This window comes from Cornus florida, unplaced genomic scaffold (assembly GCF_030987335.1).
Source record: "Cornus florida cultivar Cherokee Brave unplaced genomic scaffold, ASM3098733v1 CherokeeBrave_3.0.0_Hap2_Chr01, whole genome shotgun sequence".
Taxonomy (NCBI): domain Eukaryota; kingdom Viridiplantae; phylum Streptophyta; class Magnoliopsida; order Cornales; family Cornaceae; genus Cornus; species Cornus florida.
Genome location: NW_026775571.1, coordinates 106856840 through 106876226, shown reverse-complemented (window position 1 = coordinate 106876226; position 19387 = coordinate 106856840). Strand labels below are relative to the sequence as shown.

Here is a 19387-nt window from a genome sequence, read left to right as displayed (position 1 = left end):
GTAGAAACTAATGTTGCATCTTCTAGATTGAGTGTTTAGAGAAAATTTGTTATTCCTGATTCATTGTATTTTTTTGGTGTCTATTTTTGGGTTGTAATCAATCAAAATGACATTCAAAGATTGGTCAAAGAAGGTTTATTACCTAGTGAGGCAGAGGAGCCTAAACCAAACTTGTGAATCCTGTTTTGAAGGATAGATAATTCTAAGGGCTTAATCAGCCAAATGAAATAGACATAAAGGACAATTGGAGTCGGTACACACAGACACGTGTGGTCTTATGAACATCCAAGCAAGATTACTCACGTTTTGGATAAATTTATCTGATGCGACACAAGTCTTAAATTTTTGGTATATTTCGAAAATGGCAAGACTGACGTGAAGCACAGATTAGGTAAACTTATCAAAACACTTCGATCTGATCGTGGATATGAGTATTTTTTGGGATAGTGCAAAGACTATATAGTCAATGGGGGTATTGTGTACCAATTTTCCGCAATTGACGCTCAATGGATTGAGGTGTCAAATAGGAATAACAGAATTTCTGCTTAACATGGTTAGATCTATGAACAGTTATGCTACATTATCTCTTTCATTTAAAAGTTTAGTGTTAATGATATCGATGCGCATTATGAACTGCATTCCATCTTAGTCTGTCTCAAAGATACCGTTTGAGCTATGTTTTTGACTAAATATTAGTTTGAATCACATGCACATATGGGGTAGTCTTTCACATGTGCGCTTGATATGGACAAGTAAGTTGGAAGCAGATCATATGTAATACCCCTAATTTTAAAAGGATAGTCTCGGCATTTATTTATTATTTTTATTATATTTTTGCATGATTATTTGGATTAATTATTTTTATTTATTGATTTGATTTAATTGTTTACCTATGTGACATGTATTTATTTAATTGTTTAATTGCGTGTTATTCTATTAATTGGTTATTTTAATTGTGTGTTTCTTCTGTGGTTATTTAAATTTGCTTTTTGTTTTAATTAATTGATTAAATTGTTTTGTTTTCTGTTATTAAATTATTTTAAATTGAATTGTTAATGATATTATGTTTTTATGCATTCACTGTTTTATTTTATTTTTGTAATGATAGTTTTAAGTTTTTACTTACGTATGTTTATAATGCCGACACTCTAAACGTAGGTTTAGTATATGGGCCGACTAAGGTTTCTATTAGGGCTTTGGCTCTAATTAAACAAGGATTAGGGTTTAGGGTTGTACGTCTATAAATATGGTGATTTTGTTGGTTAAGGGTTTTGGAGAAAAACAAGTCTTGGTTCTGTAAAGAGAGAAGTTGAGAGAACAGAGCATCGTAACGGTCTGTCAAGGAGAATAACAGAGAGGACCAAGGGAGGTGTTTGGTGGATTAGATCAGAACCAGAGGAGGCTAGAAGGCAGTCAGTGGTTGCCGGAAAACTTAGAACAACGGCGACAAGGTTCTGTTTATAAAACTATACAGGCAAGTTCTTATCTTCCTCCTTCCCTTTGGCTTGTGTTCTGTGCACCTAGACAGTCTCTAGGAGATTAATTGGCCTTAAACTGAACCATGCATGTTTTATATATGTTTTACTTGATCGTTTTATCTGTGAAAAATTTATTTACAAAACAATTATAGCACGTATGTTTTCTTGACTCTGTTTTAGCGTAACGTCTCACTTATCTAATTTTTATTTTGAATCTTACTGAAATCAACTGAGGTCTGATTGGATACTAGATGTAATTTAAGACTTCAAATTTAAAATTGGAGGAAGAACAGAGGGGTTGGGATAAAACTGATGTCGCAATTTAGTTTCAGTATTGTTCTTCAACTATGCTAGTTTAAATGGCTTGATTAAACTCTGTAATTGTTTGCAAAACTATTGTAAACAATCTTGGGGAATGCTTCTAGACTAAATTAAGAGTCCTAAGATTAGTTTTTAGAGACCAACAGTGTGGTTGGATTTGATCAGAGAAGGAGCGGACGGACTGAAACGACACACCGGGGACGAAGGCTCTCAAAGGAGGTGAGAGCCGGCTCCATAGAAGTGGGAGCCGGCTCCCACAACAAAGTAGAGCCAGCTCTAAGAAGTCCTAGAGCCGGCTCTAGGCTAGAAAAAGAGCCTGCTCCAAATTCTGGAGCAGGCTCCCTTGTTATTTTTTGATTTATTTTAAGTTTTTTTATTTTTCTACGTACTATGTTCACTGTTTGGGCAATCTGGGTTATTAATCAGTTTTAAAATTTTAGTTGGGTGTTAAATAATAATTTTAACTTGTAACTAAGGTCTTGAATTGCATAAATTTACCCCTTAGTTTAAATGGAATTAACAGTACGCTATTTGACAACTTTGCGTGCAATTAACGGCTGGAAGGAGGTTTGTTGATTAATTTTAATCTGATGGTTTAGGGTGCTATAAAATGATTTTAAATTTATTTTAGATGCACGATGAAGTCTTTTAAAGTAATATATTGGACTTGTGGCATATTGGGGGGCTCTGTGCTAAAGGATACAACACCATATAAGTATATGACTTAGTACTCTGTTACCGGATTGAGGGAACTAGATCGCTTAGTTTAATTTAGCGATTTATTGGACTATAATATTATTATAGAACTAATTTTAAATACATGATAGGGTTATTGTTTTATTATATTTGAACTATGCATGTGTTGGATGTTAATTGTTAGAATAGTTTATTCTCCGATGCAATTACATGGATTATTACTGGATTTTATTTGCTAGATTGTTAAGATTCCTTCTGTAAGTATTGGATGGTGGTTTTTGGTCTGTAAATTATTGAACTGTTATATATGTTGTAATTTACATGGATATGGAGGATTGTATGTACCGGTATGGGACAGTGACATACTAGGGACGGTTTAGCTCAGAACGCATAAACCTAACCTAATGGATTAATGGAATGGATTGAAAGATATCGAATCCTAATTGTGACTAAGTCAGATCAGCTGTAACCAAGTTGGATGACTTCCTGGTTTAACGGATGGTAGTTAAGTCATATCAACTGAATAAGTTAAGTGACTAACTAGTTGGCTTATTGTATGTCAGTTTAATAAATAGTTGAACTACTTACCCTGGATTTGGACGGACTTTATATATATGTTTATGGTACCACGAGTTGAGCTTGAGTCTCAGACTCGTTGGTTAGGGTGCGTATATGCAGTGGATGCGTAACTGGTTATAATAGGTTGAGGTGTACCCTGTTAGGTCTAGGTACTCATGCCCACCTTTAGGTGCGTATTCGCATGTTGCCTTCTATTCAGGTTGAGACCCCTATTATAGACTAGTGAATGTCCCTTAGTGTGGATATATTTGTACGTATGGACTAGATAGATATTGCGAGGTGTCTACGGTGTATCTGCGTATCGGGTCACTGTATGGATTGCAGTTAGATTAGAACTTGCTCGTGGGTCTGACCCACTCCTTTATTATTCTTTTCAGGTACAGGACGGTTCCAGCCTTAGAGCTTGATCATGCTTGTCGAGGACAGTCTCACCTTCATCTGATTACGTAGGACTTCTCTCGATATTTCTAGCATTATCTATTTTCAGTTTTCAGTTTCAGTTGAACTTTTGGTTAGGGGTCCATCAATGGATTTCCAAGTTGTAACCTTGAAGTTTTGGAGGATTGGAGTTTCAATTTTCAGTTATACATGGAGGATTTTATAATTAATGTTTCTTTCAGCTTTATTCTATCTTTATTGTTCTTTTTGTCATCTGTGTTCGTTTTAAAATACTTTAATTGTTTGATATTCCCTCGGGTTTGGGCCTGGGCCTGATCAACCCGTGTCTCGGATCCGAGGGGTATCACATCATAGGCATGCTAGATTTGATAGCTACTCTAAAGTCACTAGGATGGATTATTTTATGATCTCAAAGATAAAAGTTGATTGTTTACACTCACTGTTTATCTATAGGAGAATCATATTATGAATTACATACCTAGTAGCATAATGTTAGAGAATATGGTATGAGTACCAGATGTACCACATGTGAACACACTTATTATAGAGATTGAGAAATATATGAATTCCCTATTGATGCGTCAGCATAATCTAGTACATAGATTCCTACATCGGTACATTGATGTAGTGGGAGGATTATCATCCAATCCGACAGAATCATGTTTTTAGGTGAGACCATTATGCACATCCCTGTTAAACTTGAGTTGGACCCAGTAAGCTACACGGAAGCGTGAACCGATATGGATACAGATCGTTTTGGCGAGTTACTATGAAATCAGAGTTGAAATCTATGTATTCTAATAAATTCTGGGATCTTGTAGAACTTTCTAGTAGGGTGATACCTATGGAATGTAAGTTAATCTACAAAAAGATACCAGAAGATTTCTTAGTGAATAAATCATGAGTGTACAAGGGAATGTCATTATTTTTCTAATTCTATATATATTGATGACATCCTACTCATTTAGAATGATGTGGAAGTTTTGTCATTAATAAAGAGGTAGTTGTTCAATTACTTTTAAATGAAGGATTTTCAAGATGTAAGCTATATTCCTAGGATCAAGCTTTTGCAAGATCAGGTTAAAAGGAAAATAGGCTTATCTTAATAATCCTACATTGATAAAATTTTGACCAGGTTTGGTATGCATAACTTAAAGAATGAGTTCTTGTTTTATTGATATGGATTGCTCTCTCTAGTAAGTAGTTTTCCAAGACTAGCAGAGGAAATTGAGCAAATGAGACTGGAACTATATGATTTGGCATATGGGAGTCTCATATATGCCATAGTCTATACCAAATAAGACATCCGCTACATTGTAGGGATAGTAAGATGATATCAATCCAATCCTGGACTTGATAACTGGTCTGTTGTAAAAAATATCATTAAGTGCCTAAGGAGAATCAATGATATCATACTCATTTATGGATGTGATGATATGATTCTAGTCAAGTATGCTAGTTTTGATTTTCAATCAAAAGTAGATACTATGAGGTTCATGACTTAGTGTATGTTCACTCAATGGAAGGGAAATCAGTTAGTAGATTGTTAAGCAGATTTCAACTGCTGACTTAAACCTGCAGGTGGAGTACATTGCAGCCTTAAAGGCGGCAATTGGAAGCCTTTTTGGTTTGATCTCACTGATTTAGAGGTTGTAGAGCATACTAGTCTGCCTATCAAGCTATATTGCGACAATAGTGCAGAAGTAGTCCAAACCAATGACCCAAGGTTCCATAGAGGAACAAGATACACTAAGAGGAAGTATCATGTTCTACATGATATTGTCCGGCAAGAAAATGTACTTGTGGTTAGAATATTGCATTGGAACACAACTTTATTGATCTATTAACAAAGGTGTTATTGATTAATAATTTTGATCGTCATCTGGATAACATTGGAGTTAGATGAATTGGCTATGAGAGCAAGTGGGAGCTGTTGGGATTTATATGACCTGGCATAGCAAATTCCTATTTGGATTAAAATGACATAAGTTCCTGACGTTTCTAAAATATTTATGTTTTATACAATTGGTGAATTCAATGTATTATGTTTCGATTCATTATAGAATTGATAGTATCCACTTGATTATAAGAAATATTTATATATGTATGTAATGGCGATCAATACATGAATATAAATAGTAATCATAAATGGTTCATAGTCGGTAATTATGGATGGACTCATAATTAATTAAGACTTGAACTGGATCCGCGTTAGGTTGAAATATATTGCGAGAGCCGTCGTATGCAATTGCTCCGTATCACCGTCATGGCATTTGACTCTTAAGCATGAGAAAATTATAGACTCTTTTATTAATTAATAATTACTTTGTTATGTTCGGCGGATTCTTCGGGATCCTTAGACCGACACTTTGGGTAGTTATGTAATTAATAGTTAGAGGGTTATATTTTCAATATTTGTATCATTACTATTTGTATTTATTTTGTATTGATTATGATTGATCACAAAGTAAATTCGAAGGCCTTCGTATGTTTTTAGACCAAATGATTTATTATGTATTTATTTATTTAAATTATTATTTTTGTCAAACAAATGTTTTATTGTGATCGAGCCAGAAATAATCAATGGTACCAAAATAAATATATTAATTAAGTAGTCGGATTGATGGCTTTATTTATCCGATAACTAACTATGCATAGAGGGATCAAAGTGCAATATTGACTTAGAGGTTATTTATTATTTAATTGGAGTTCAATTAATTTCTTTTAGTGGAGCAAAAATTAATTTATGAATTAATTGAATTGGGTCCATGAACCGGGTCAATTATTAATTCATTGTAGCTAATAAAATAATAGGCCCAATGGATTCTCACTCATAACCCAATTTGATATTGAAATCATATTAGATTTGAGACATGTGAATTAGAGATTAAGAATGGTTTATTGTTTCCTTTTCTTTATCTTTATGTTGCCTATAAATATACATGGTTTATGTATATTTTAGGTGTGTTTTTTTAGTTGAAGGAAAAAGGAATATATTTTCTCTCTCTAAAAAATTAGGGTTTATGTTCTCATCTAATGGAGGCTCCCACAAGCCTAATTTTCCAAGGTCATTCATGGAAGCTTATGAGTGATTCCTAAAGGCAAAATAATTAGCAAGAAGATGGAGATCCAAGGAGAAGGCATTGCTAAGGGATCTACAATAAGTGAGAACAGTCACTTTAGAGGAAAGATTTAAAGGTTTACTCAGACCTTTGATGTAAGTATTCAATCTATTATTTGAATGATACATCATATTTTATTTTTGTATAAAACTTGTCTCTATGTGATGAATCAAGATCTATGAATCAAAATCCCTCAAAAAGTTTTTAAAACTTGCACGTTTCCCTACAGTAACGATCTGAACCTGTTGGCCCGAACAGTTTAACCGGATCCTTACCCAAACCCGAGGTCAACTAATGGCAATCTCATCATTTCCTATGCTCACTAGGAATACACAAATCATTCAAGGGTCCAAAGTCTTTCTAATTAAAAACATAGCTTAGAAGGAGAAGTTAAAGTACAGGTTAAAAGGCAAGGTCAGGCGACTGATGGCCCTTCGTCAGCCGGTCGATTGAAAGTACATAATCAGTTGGCTGATCCATAGGGTCGGTAGGCTGAAACGATCCCCAAAGTTGAATACTCCCAGGACTTTAGAAAAGAGGGCTTTCAGCCGACTGATCATCCAACTGACAAGGGAGGTTCGGTCGGCTGACAGTGTTTATCAGCCGGCCGAAACAACATTCTCACTGACTTGACCTACTGGAACACCAAGAATTGCACTGTCAGCCGGCCAACAGGCCTTGGAATGCTGCTATCTGTAGCTAAAATATTAGTTAGGCTAGGCCCATTGTGAGCCGACCTGTACAAGATCTGATATGCAAACATATTCCAAATTTACGGTAATTACTATACAATAACAATGCACAACATTCTACAATTATAGATATTAAATATTACACAAAACATATATATATATTTTTCATTTATTACAATATGTCGACAAAGTTCTGAATTTACATCAAACTACTGTCTAGGGTTATATTTACAGTATATGGCCATGCTATACAAAACAGATAAATTCTCAAAATGCGGCTCTACAAAAGAATAGGCACAAGTGTACAAAAAGTAGCAAAAGAACTTCAATATCTTCGAACTAAGTTTTTGGGGGAACGTCATCAGTTACTTCTTTCCCGAGCCCTGAAAAATATTAATAATAAAGGGATGAGTACGATGGCTCAGTAGGAGGTGCCTAAGACACACCTCTTGAAACACCGTGAATCCAACAATGAATAAGAGTAAGGAAAATGGGATCATGTTATATCGGAAAAAATACAACCACAATATCAACAGCAATCGTCCAAGTAACGAATAATTTATGCCATGCTATGGAATACAATGTTACACCCCGTTTCCAAAACATTTTCGTTTCATCATTACAAACCATTAATGCAACCCGACCCATAGTGCCTCTATGGCATCGCGAGGAAAGGATTGGCTAGCTATCCTCAACCACATGGCGTCGTCTAGGCCTAGGTAGCTCAACCACACTAGGGTCTCTCCCTAACTCCCTCTAGATCGCATTAACACCACGGACCGCTAGGCGTCCGGATTTTCGCAAACCTTTCATCAAACTTTTTCTCAAAACCATTTACTTTTCATTTAAATCAAATTTTCCCATTTCATGCCCAGTGATATGCATGGATGTCTCATGTTTTCCAATGCTATGTCAATAAAGGGTTTTATAACTTTCAAATTGATCAACATGCTTCCATATTTCAAATTTCAACAATCTACACATAATAGGCATGAAAATTTACCACATAAGCATGCTTTCTCACACAAATCAACTAATACACATAGGCATATGGTTCATCTACAACAATCAAGCCAACTTAGAGAAAATTAACACAATTTTAGCATGTTAGACAACAATTCATGGAAAATTGACTCACAAAAAGTCTAAGAAGTCATGGATTAGGAACCCTTACCTCAATTTGAAAAAAAGCCACAAATTTCTACCTAAAATCCTAGAATTTTGAATTCCCCAAAGGTGGCTAAATGGAGATTGGCTCCGATCAAAACGACGACCTCGACAAGCTCTACAACTTTGCCCAAAGCGGTAACACCAAAATCTCAAAGAAAAGAAAGAGATCAAGCCTTGAAGCTTGTAGGAAAAAGAAAAAAAAAAATGAAAGGAAGAGAGAAAAACGTGGAGAGAGAGAGAGAAAGATAAAATTGAGGCCAAGAAATGGCCTCTTGGCCATTTAAACATATTAAATGGTGGTGGGCCCCATAACTAATTTAAAATATTTCATTTTTCTTTTCTATTTCTATACACAATTTAAATTAAACTATCAACCACACAATTTAACACATTATCATAAAATTATATACAAAATAGTCATGTATAAAATGCAATGGACCCATGACGCAACTCCCGTACACGACAATCCTGAAAACGGGTCACCTAGGACTCTCCGATCCGAAAAATTGAAAAATGTCGAAATGGCCACCAATACATTTCCAAGAGTCCTAGACTCGAAGAAATATCCCAAACAACTCTCTGACACACCCGGCACACTCCACGGTGTCCGACACGCAAAACAAGAAAAGACGAAAATACTCTTGAAAATCAGAATATTCCAGAAATTGAAAAATGACAAAATTCAGGAATATTACACTAGTACTGTTTGGCATTCCTAACCTGCTAAATATCACTTATGAAGACCAATTTTGAATTCTTTAAAATTTATAAACAAATAGGAGATATAACTTAATTACTAAACTAAGATAAATACCAAAATCCACTTTAGACCTCCAACAAAATGTTTTTACAATATTCAATAGTATTAAAAAAAAAAAAAAAAATTTCTTGATTTTGGATCCTAAATGACGGAATTTCACTGAAAAATGACATGGGGCACTAACAAAAGCTATTAAGCCGGTGGGTTTTAATTATTAAACCGTTCTTGGTCGGGAATGGATTTCTCGAATCAAAATGATATGATCAAACTACTCCAAAAAATAGTCAATAAAACCTACCCAACATCAAATTGTGACCAACACTGTGTGATTAACCCCTTTACCCACATAAAACTTTGGTTGCTATGATGAGTCGCTAGATCTTTAACACATAATGTGAAATATAAGTTTTTGTGTTGGCAAATTTCGGTGTCAAAACTTGTTAATCCAGTTGTAATTTTTTATTTTTTTTGTGTGTCTTGATCATTGGAGTTAAATTACGAGTGCCTCCTACCATGAGACCGAATGAAACATCACTTAGATTTGGTATGTGCGTGAGGACAATTTATATTTAGGTTGGATAGGATTACAATTGAGTTTTTGAAAATAAATGATGCAATCTAGACAAGACAAGTCTGACACAGTCTTACTTTTCCCCGAGCGGTTGCACTTGGCCAATAAATGAAAGATTATCTTGGATTTATAATTTATTATAGTCTAACCGGTCGCACTTCTCAGAATCTCTATTCTTTACAGACTAGGTAAGTCTAACCAGTCAAACTAAGTACAACTAGTCGCACTTTCCTGAATAATTGATGGATTTTAATTTTTGGTAACTTTTAAGGTTTTTTTTTTTATTTTTTTATCCAAACTTCTTGGGATGTCCAAGTAGCCCAAATATGGTTTTGGGAAGAAATCATCCCTTCATTTATAAAGGTGGAGTTACACCGTGTTAATATGAAACAATAATCTAAAACTAGGAAGGGATGATTTGCCATTTGGAACCAATGACTTCAATTGAAACAATGGGTGAAGAAATTGATACAAGTCTTAAAAATTATTATTCTCTATAAGCGTTTTATATCTAAAGCAATTAAAACTTTACTAAATATAAAATGTGCAATTAAAAAAAAAAAAAAAAAAAAAAAAAAAAAAAAAAAAAAAAAAACGAAGTATTGTTTAATTTGAGCGTTCATCAACACATTGGAATTCTCAATTGGTGATATACAGCATTTGGTAGCTATAAAACCAAACAAAGCAAGTAGCAAAGCTTATAACCTCTACCCTTACAACAAGAGCGATAGAGAGATGGATTGCCTTGCAGTACTAGTTTCTCTGGCCCTGTTCTCAGTTTCATGGACAACTTGTAATGCAGTCCATGAAAACTTTCTTCAGTGCATGTCGACCGGCCACAACAACGAGAGTTTAAACTACTTCTATCCCCCAACCTCCCCTTCATATTCATCTCTCATGAAATCTTCTCAACAAAATCCCAGATGGTTGAATTCAACAGACCAAAAACCACTTTTCCTCATCACCCCCAACTCTGAATCCGAAATCCAAGCATCAATTCTTTGTAGCAGAAATCATGGATTGCAGGTCAGGGTCTTAAGTGGGGGACATGACTATGAAGGCCTATCATACCGCAGCATTGATATGGAGGATGAAGCTGCATGGGTTCAGTCTGGAGCTGTAGTTGGAGAACTTTACTATAGCATTGCACAGAAAAGTCCGGTCCATGGGTTCCCAGCAGGGATATGCCCTAGTGTAGGGGTTGGAGGACACTTTGGTGGAGGTGGATTTGGGACTCTGGTAAGAAAGTATGGCCTTGCAGCAGATCAGGTTATAGATGCCAATTTGATTGATGTCAATGGAAGAATTCTCAACAGAGAAACAATGGGTGAAGATTTGTTTTGGGCCATCAGAGGAGGTGGAGGAGCAAGCTTTGGAGTCATAGTTTCATGGAAAATCAAACTGGTTAAAGTCCCACCTATAGTGACAGCTTTCAGTCTTGATAAGAAGCTGGACCAAGGTGCCATCAAGATTGTCCACAGGTGGCAATATGTTGCGAATAAATTTCCTGAGGATCTCTTCATCAGAATTTTGATCCAAAGTGATGGAGAAAGCAAAGGCACCAAAGCTCAATTCCAATCACTATTTCTTGGGAGAGTAAACGAGCTAATACCATTGATGAACCAGAGCTTCCCCGAGTTGGGTTTGAGTGCACAAGACTGCACCGAAATGACTTGGATTGAATCTGTTCTCTACTCGGCAGGGTACCCTAAAAACCATTCCGTGGATGTTCTACTAAGCAGAACTGACCAGTACCATAGCTTTTTCAAGGGAAAATCGGATTTTGTGAAGGAACCAATACCAGAAAGTGGACTCCAAGGGATATGGGAAAGGTTCTTGGAAGAAGAAATTCGGTTAATGATAATGGATCCCTTTGGTGGAAGAATGAATGATATTTCAGAATCCGAGCTCCCTTTTCCACATAGAAAAGGCAATCTTTACAACACACAATACTTGGCGAAATGGGTTGTGGACAATGACACTGCAACTATCAAACATGTAAACTGGATCAGAAATCTCTACGAGTACATGAGGCCATTTGTTTCCAACTCTCCTAGAGCTGCCTATCTCAATTATAAAGATTTGGATTTGGGGATCAACCAGGAGGGTAACACAAGCTATGCACAAGCAAAGGTTTGGGGTATAAAGTACTTCAAGGGTAACTTTGAGAGATTGATTCGAGTGAAGACAAACACTGATCCAACCAACTTCTTCAGAAATGAACAGAGTATTCCAATTCTTCCTTAATCAAGAATAGGGCAATACTCATAGAGAATTCTTACCAGAAAAATGATTTGACATAAATAGAATTATTCTATTTGGCAACCATATTAACTTTGTGCTTTTGTTTTGACCTGAAACATGTTGAAGTGTGTCCATAAACATGTACTTAAAAAACTATTGCAAGTTTGAAAAATAAAATGACTAGATAAAAAGTTTTTTAAAATTTTTTTTTTTTTTCCTTGTATTGTTCTTCACGCATTTTTGCTTCCGTACAATATACTATTCAAAACAAAAAATAAATATAAAATACGATTGACAAACCAGCCGTACTTTATTATGCTCATCAAACCACATACATATTTTATCAAGCCAAATATTTCAAAGTATTCTAATGTAATATGCAATCACATATGCCCAAAAATAACCAATCGCTTTATAAGACAAAAGGTTGGAGGTTGAGAACTATATGGCAACTTTGGTAATATATTATGTTTCTTTCCTAGTCAAGAACTATTATGTTTACAAACTGAATGTGATAATATCATAATGGTATGGGATGTTGAGATAAATGTGTAGAAAGACAATAAATAATAAAATTAGAATAAAAATGAAAGCATTGTGTGTGAGAGAACCGACTAAGATTGCTTACTAATGTGAACAAAGATCTCCAATTTCACTAATGAAGCAAAGTAACATGTTACTTATCTAGGATAATGCCAGGAAGAAACACCCATCATAACAAACATGCAAAGAGATATAAAAATAATAATTAAGTAAATATTATTATTTTTAGATTTAATTTTTAAAAATTATTAATTAAATACTATTATTTTGTGTAGAAGCAACATCAACCCCCAATTAGAATTCTCTCGTTGATGAATTATTTTTAAATTCAAGGGCTTCTGGTAGAGGGCGTTGTTCTCCCCCAGTTTCCAAGGCAGGGTAACCACAATGATATTTGAAACAATTTGACTATAGTTTTTGTAGGTTGAGATAAGGTTGTTGCCAAATTGTACAAAAACTCAACTTGACAATAGCGTTGTTAGATGCAAAAATCTGTACGGTTTGAAGTTGGGAGCGTTTCCTGCAAGATAAGTGAAGTAACGGTCGGCAAAGGCCGGCGGGCAGCTTGATGATTGAATATCCAAAAAAATGATTAAATATGAAATTTATGGCCTACCTTAGTAGGTTGACTGACCCCTCTTTTTATCGCGCGCCTGGATAGTAGTTTCTACCTAAGGAACTAGTCTCCTTGACTTCTCAATTACAGAATGGAAAAGTTATTTGAAGAAGTAGTCAACTAAATCCTTGCCAATTGTAGTCTATCTAACTCTTGGACTCCCGTATTGTTTGACATTCCTAACCTGCTAAATATCACTTATCAAGGAGATATTATTAATGGTCCGAGACCATCTAATAATTTCTCCTTATCAAGACCAATTTTGAATTCTTTAAAGTTTATAAACAAATAGGAGATAAAACTTAATCACTAAACTAAGATAAATTCCAAAATCCACTTTAGACCTCCAACAAATTTTTTTTACAATATCCAATAGTATAAAAAAAATCGTGATTTTGGATCCCTAAATGAAGGAATTTGACTGAAAAATGACATAGGGCACTAACAAAAGCTAGTGGGTTTTAATTATTAAACCATTCTTGGTCAGGAATGGGTCTTTCTCGAATCAAAATGTTATATATGATCAAACTGCTCCAAAAAACAATCGATAAAACTTACCCAACCTCAAATTGCGACCAATACTTTGTAATTAACCTCTTTACTCGCATAAAACTTTGGTTGCTATGATGAGTCGCTAGATCTTTAACACATAATTAATGTGAGATATAAGTTTTTGTGTTGGCAAATTTCGGTGACAAAAGTACTCGTCAATCGAGTTGTAATTATTTATTTATTTTTGTGTGTCTTCATCATCGAATTTGAATATATTACGAGTGCCACCTACCATGAGACCGAATGAAACATCACTTAGAATAGATATGTGCGTGAGGACAATTTAAAACAATAGAGTTTTTGAAAATAAACGTTGCAATCTGGACAAGACAAGTCCGACATGGTCATACTTTTCCCGAGCGGTTGCACTTGACCAATAAATGAAAGATTTTCTTGGAATTATAATCTGTTATAGTCCAACCAGTCACACTTCTCAAAATCTCTATTCTTTACAGACTAGGCAAGTATGACCAGTCAAACTAAGTCCAACTAGTCTACACCTTCTAATAATTGATAGATTTCAATTTTTGGTAACTTTTAAGGGTTTTTTTTTTTTTTTTTTTTTTTTAGTCCAAACTTCTTGGGATGTCCAAGTAGCCCTAATATGGTTTTGGGGAGAAAAACAAAAAATCATCTTTGACACCATTATTGGAGATTCAAGAAAGGGATTTTGATAAAAATATATATATATTTTTTTCATCTTAATTTTTGAAAGCACACACTTAAACGTGATTTAGGGTGATGTTCTTCTGATCGAAAAGATCTTCAAAGTTTTAATCAATTAACTTATTTTGATTAAAGTAACAGAATTCCTTCTTAATTTTTCATATTATTGAAAGGAACCATAATTAGTTATGGGAATAGAGTATTCGAAGAGTGTTCGTGTTTTACCAGCAACCTATCTACAAGAATTGAGGAATAAGGTTGAAGCTGAGAACGTTTGGACGATGAGTCGCAAAGCCAAGGACGTTCAACAACTAGTTCTTGGTATAGTGGAGACTGGAGAAGGTGTAAGTCTGAGTTAGAGTATTTTGTACTTTGCTTCAAGATAGCGAATTAATTTTGCTAGAGAAGCAAGGTCTCCAAGGTTTTCTCCCGAGTTGGTCGGTTTTCTCAAATTGATTTCCACACTAAAAATTCTGATGTTATCTCTCGAACTTTACTTTATTGTTTACATTTATGGTTATGTATGTTTAATAGTTAATCATTGTAAGTGAGTAACATAATCAATCATAAAAATCAAGCAAGTTGACCCAGTCACTCCCTCTGATTAGAACACTATTTCTCAATAAATTAACAAACAGTTTTCGTACCTCATTACTCACATATAATACCTCCCAACTAAGAAGCACGGATACGAAAATAGGACACAGGTATGACACAATGCAAGCACGACGTTACGATAAATCTCAAAAAATTATGATACGGATATGGAATGGATACGCCAAAAATAATAATATAATTATTATATATATTTATTATATATGTATAATCTATTTTTTGTCTTTTTATCAATATAATCATGAATAAAATCACTAATTTGAAACTTTTTTTAGCCTCACTAATTTGGAGCTTAGAGTTAGATGTTTGCTATTTTTGTTTTCTTAAATTTTATATTATTTTTCTAATTAACCTATAATATATTTTAAATTGCATTGAATTTCATTCTTCCAAAGAAAAAATAATAATAATAATACAAAATGACCCTATCATATTCTAAAAGTATTCCAAATCTATTATTGTCGCGTGGCAATCGCGTGCAGCCAAAATATAAAATTCTTAGTTAAAATATTGAATTTTCCTAATACTTCTAATCCTATCCGACACGTACCGCACCCTAAGAACTATCTACTTCATATTTTTCCATCCTACGATGGGTTTAGAATTTAATCCAAGGCATTACCGACCAACTAAAAATTATAGTCAATACGTCCCTTTTAGACTAAAATTTGTTGTCAGAAAGGTTCATTTCAAAAACATAAGAAAGCATAGCCATTACTGTGTTTTTGCCATTCTTGGCCCTCCAGCACATTAGTGGGAAATGGTTCGCTTTAAAACAATATGAGACTATCGATACAATAAATGAATAATTTGACATCTACATCATTTATCCGATATGAATTGACATCTACATCATTTATCCGATATGAATGAATTTTCTAAATCAACTTTAGCTATCAACATTCACTTTTATGATCCATCAAATCATACAATGACTTTGTTTTTCCAATATGCCATATTGTCCCTTAGATTAAAACCACAATGCACCTGGTCTCCAAATTCTCACTTCTACACCTGCCTATATTGAACTTATAATGGCCTTTTAGAGAAACATGGGGTGAGAGAACTAAGAGAGAGAGCGGCCGAGCACTCGATCGATGAAGAGGTAAGGGATTAGGGCTAATCCAATGCAAAAGACTCCTACCCAACGATGTTTGATAAAAATAAAATTTATGCAGTCTTACTGCTATATATTGTGGGAACAAAATTATTATTATTATTTTTTTCTTCGAAAGTTGAAAGCCAATATAATAAAAAGAAGAACTGTACAGTGAGGGCCTTCGGCCAAAAACAGCCCAAACAACCTTGGGAGAACAAGGCACAATGGCCCAAACCTTACGAACTATGCCTTGGCCTAAAGCTAACACCTAATTCGAACAAAAAGCCAACAATAACGGTCATATGGAGCTGTTAGCAGTGGATTTCTGAAGCATATCCTGTGACCTAGCCATTGACGGCAACCAAGCCCTAGATCATACAACCCTCAGTCTGGAGGCCTCGGTGGAGGATGGCAAGAGGAAGGCGACAAATTCCAATCCTTTAGGACGAGGTGAGCTGCAATGGAGCTTCTTAGAACCCCCAATTTGTGAATTGAGGTAATGTTGCCACTTACTTTCGATAGGATTGAATTTTAGGATGAATTGATTCCTCAGAAGATTCTGGCATTTCTTTCTTCCCAAACGTGATACACCAATGCAGAAAAACATAGAGATGCATAATCGGTTCTTGAAAATAGTTGAACTTCTCACATGTGTAAACGGAAAATAAATAGCAACACTATTTCCGAAATTCAACTCAGATATAAAATCTATATATGCAGTTCTCTTCATGAACCAATATATTTATCTCCGTTCCATCAAATCAAAGTATAACACTCGCAGAAACTCAATTTTTTAAAAACACTTTTCTCAAAGTTCTTACAACCAAAAAAAAAGAAAAAAAAAAACTCTCACCAAACACTTTAAGTATGTGTCTTGTAGGCTTCACCCTAAGCCTTCTATTAATACTAATATATAGAAGATATATTTAATTAAGCAATTAATAAACTTTAAATTTAATTCATAAATAACATATTAATAAACTAAATTAATTACAATAAGTTTAAGCTTTCATTAAGTCTTCATTAAAACTTCATTTATAAAGTTGGAGTGTAACTCCAATAATTTGAAACAACAATTTAGGACTACGAAGAGGTGAGAGGTCATTTGGAACCTGTGACTTCTAAATCACAAAAATAACTTTACTGTTGCTCCATACTACCATAAGTCATAAGTTTCAATTGTTGAAACCATGCATGTGTGGCATATTGTGCATGTTCTGGAAGAGGGAAAGTGGATTTTTTCTACAATTAATGACAAATGTTACTGAATATAAAATGTGTGCAATTAATATACTGAAATAAAAACTTTGCAAACTGAGTTATAATGAAGACAAAAGTATTATTTACTTTGAGTTTCATCTACATATGGGAATAATCACTTGGTGACATACAGCATTTTGTAACTATAAAACAACATCTAAACCAAACCAAGCAAGTACTAAGCTTAACCTCTACCCCTACAACCAGAGAAAGATAGAGAGATGCTTTACCTACCACTAGTTTCTTTGCTTCTGTTTTTAGTTTCAAGGGCAACTTGTAATGCAGCCAATGAAGACTTTCTTAGGTGCATGTCCATCCTTTCTCGAGGCCACAACGAAAGTTTAAACTACATCTATCCCCCAACCTCCCCTTCATATTCATCTCTCATGCAATCTTTTCAACAAAATCCCAGATGGTTGAATTCAACAGACCAAAAACCACTTTTCCTCATCACCCCCAACTCTGAATCCGAAATCCAAGCATCCATTCTTTGTAGCAGAAATCATGGATTGCAGGTCAGGGTCTTAAGTGGGGGACATGACTATGAAGGCCTATCATACCGCAGCAGTACCCCATTCATCGTCATTGACCTCATCAACCTCCGGTCAATCAGCATTGATATGAAGGATGAAACTGCATGGGTTCAGTCTGGAGCTGTAGTTGGAGAACTTTACTATAGCATTGCACAGAAAAGTCCGGTCCATGGGTTCCCAGCAGGGATATGCCCTAGTGTAGGGGTTGGAGGACACTTTAGTGGAGGTGGATTTGGGACTCTGGTAAGAAAGTATGGCCTTGCAGCAGATCAAGTTATAGATGCCAATTTGATTGATGTCAATGGAAGAATTCTCAACAGAGAAACAATGGGTGAAGATTTGTTTTGGGCCATCAGAGGAGGTGGAGGAGCAAGCTTTGGAGTCATAGTTTCATGGAAAATCAAGCTGGTTAAAGTCCCACCTATAGTGACAGCTTTCAGTCTTGATAAGAAGCTGGACCAAGGTGCCATCAAGATTGTCCACAGGTGGCAATATGTTGCGAATAAATTTCCTGAGGATCTCTTCATCAGAATTTTGATCCAAAGTGATGGAGAAAGCAAAGGCACCAAAGCTCAATTCCAATCACTATTTCTTGGGAGAGTAAACGAGCTAATACCATTGATGAACCAGAGCTTCCCCGAGTTGGGTTTGAGTGCACAAGACTGCACCGAAATGACTTGGATTGAATCTGTTCTCTACTCGGCAGGGTACCCTAAAAACCATTCCGTGGATGTTCTACTAAGCAGAACTGACCAGTACCATAGCTTTTTCAAGGGAAAATCGGATTTTGTGAAGGAACCAATACCAGAAAGTGGACTCGAAGGGATATGGGAAAGGTTCTTGGAAGAAGAAATTCGGTTAATGATAATGGATCCCTTTGGTGGAAGAATGAATGATATTTCAGAATCCGAGCTCCCTTTTCCACATAGAAAAGGCAATCTTTACAACACACAATACTTGGCGAAATGGGTTGTGGACAATGACACTGCAACTATCAAACATGTAAACTGGATCAGAAATCTCTACGAGTACATGAGGCCATTTGTTTCCAACTCTCCTAGAGCTGCCTATCTCAATTATAAAGATTTGGATTTGGGGATCAACCAGGAGGGTAACACAAGCTATGCACAAGCAAAGGTTTGGGGTATAAAGTACTTCAAGGGTAACTTTGACAGATTGATTCGAGTGAAGACAAAGAGTGATCCAACCAACTTCTTCAGAAATGAACAGAGCATTCCAATTCTTCCTAGCTAAATCAAGGAAAAGGCAACAGTCATAGAGAAGCATTACAGGAATTCTTACCAGAAAATTGATCCTTGTATAAACAGAAGTCGTTTTTGCCTAGCAGTATCTCCTCTCCTTTCAAAACCGAAGGTACTGGAGAGTTCAAATCTCTCCACTAACATTGTGGGAGTTCTTTGCCAGGACAAATAAATAAAAATATATATAAAATTAAATAAAAAGTCTACAT

The 19387-nt window shown here is 35.2% G+C and overlaps 2 protein-coding genes across 2 annotated transcripts; both read left to right on the top strand.

The window, feature by feature from the left end:
- Positions 1 to 10523: 10523 nt before the first annotated feature.
- Positions 10524 to 12035, top strand: LOC132314024 (berberine bridge enzyme-like 23). The gene has a single exon (XM_059812970.1). It carries the CDS (start codon positions 10524 to 10526, stop codon positions 12033 to 12035), a length of 1512 nt encoding a protein of 503 aa, XP_059668953.1.
- A 5569-nt stretch (positions 12036 to 17604) lies between these two features.
- On the top strand, positions 17605 to 19170 carry LOC132312353 (berberine bridge enzyme-like 23). The gene has a single exon (XM_059810698.1). It carries the CDS (start codon positions 17605 to 17607, stop codon positions 19168 to 19170), a length of 1566 nt encoding a protein of 521 aa, XP_059666681.1.
- Positions 19171 to 19387: the final 217 nt, after the last annotated feature.

What these genes read in the sequence shown, in the direction of transcription:
- LOC132314024 (XM_059812970.1), top strand. Translation starts at nt 10,524, where the DNA reads ATGGATTGCCTTGCAGTACTAGTTTCTCTGGCCCTGTTCTCAGTTTCA.
- LOC132312353 (XM_059810698.1), top strand. Translation starts at nt 17,605, where the DNA reads ATGCTTTACCTACCACTAGTTTCTTTGCTTCTGTTTTTAGTTTCAAGG.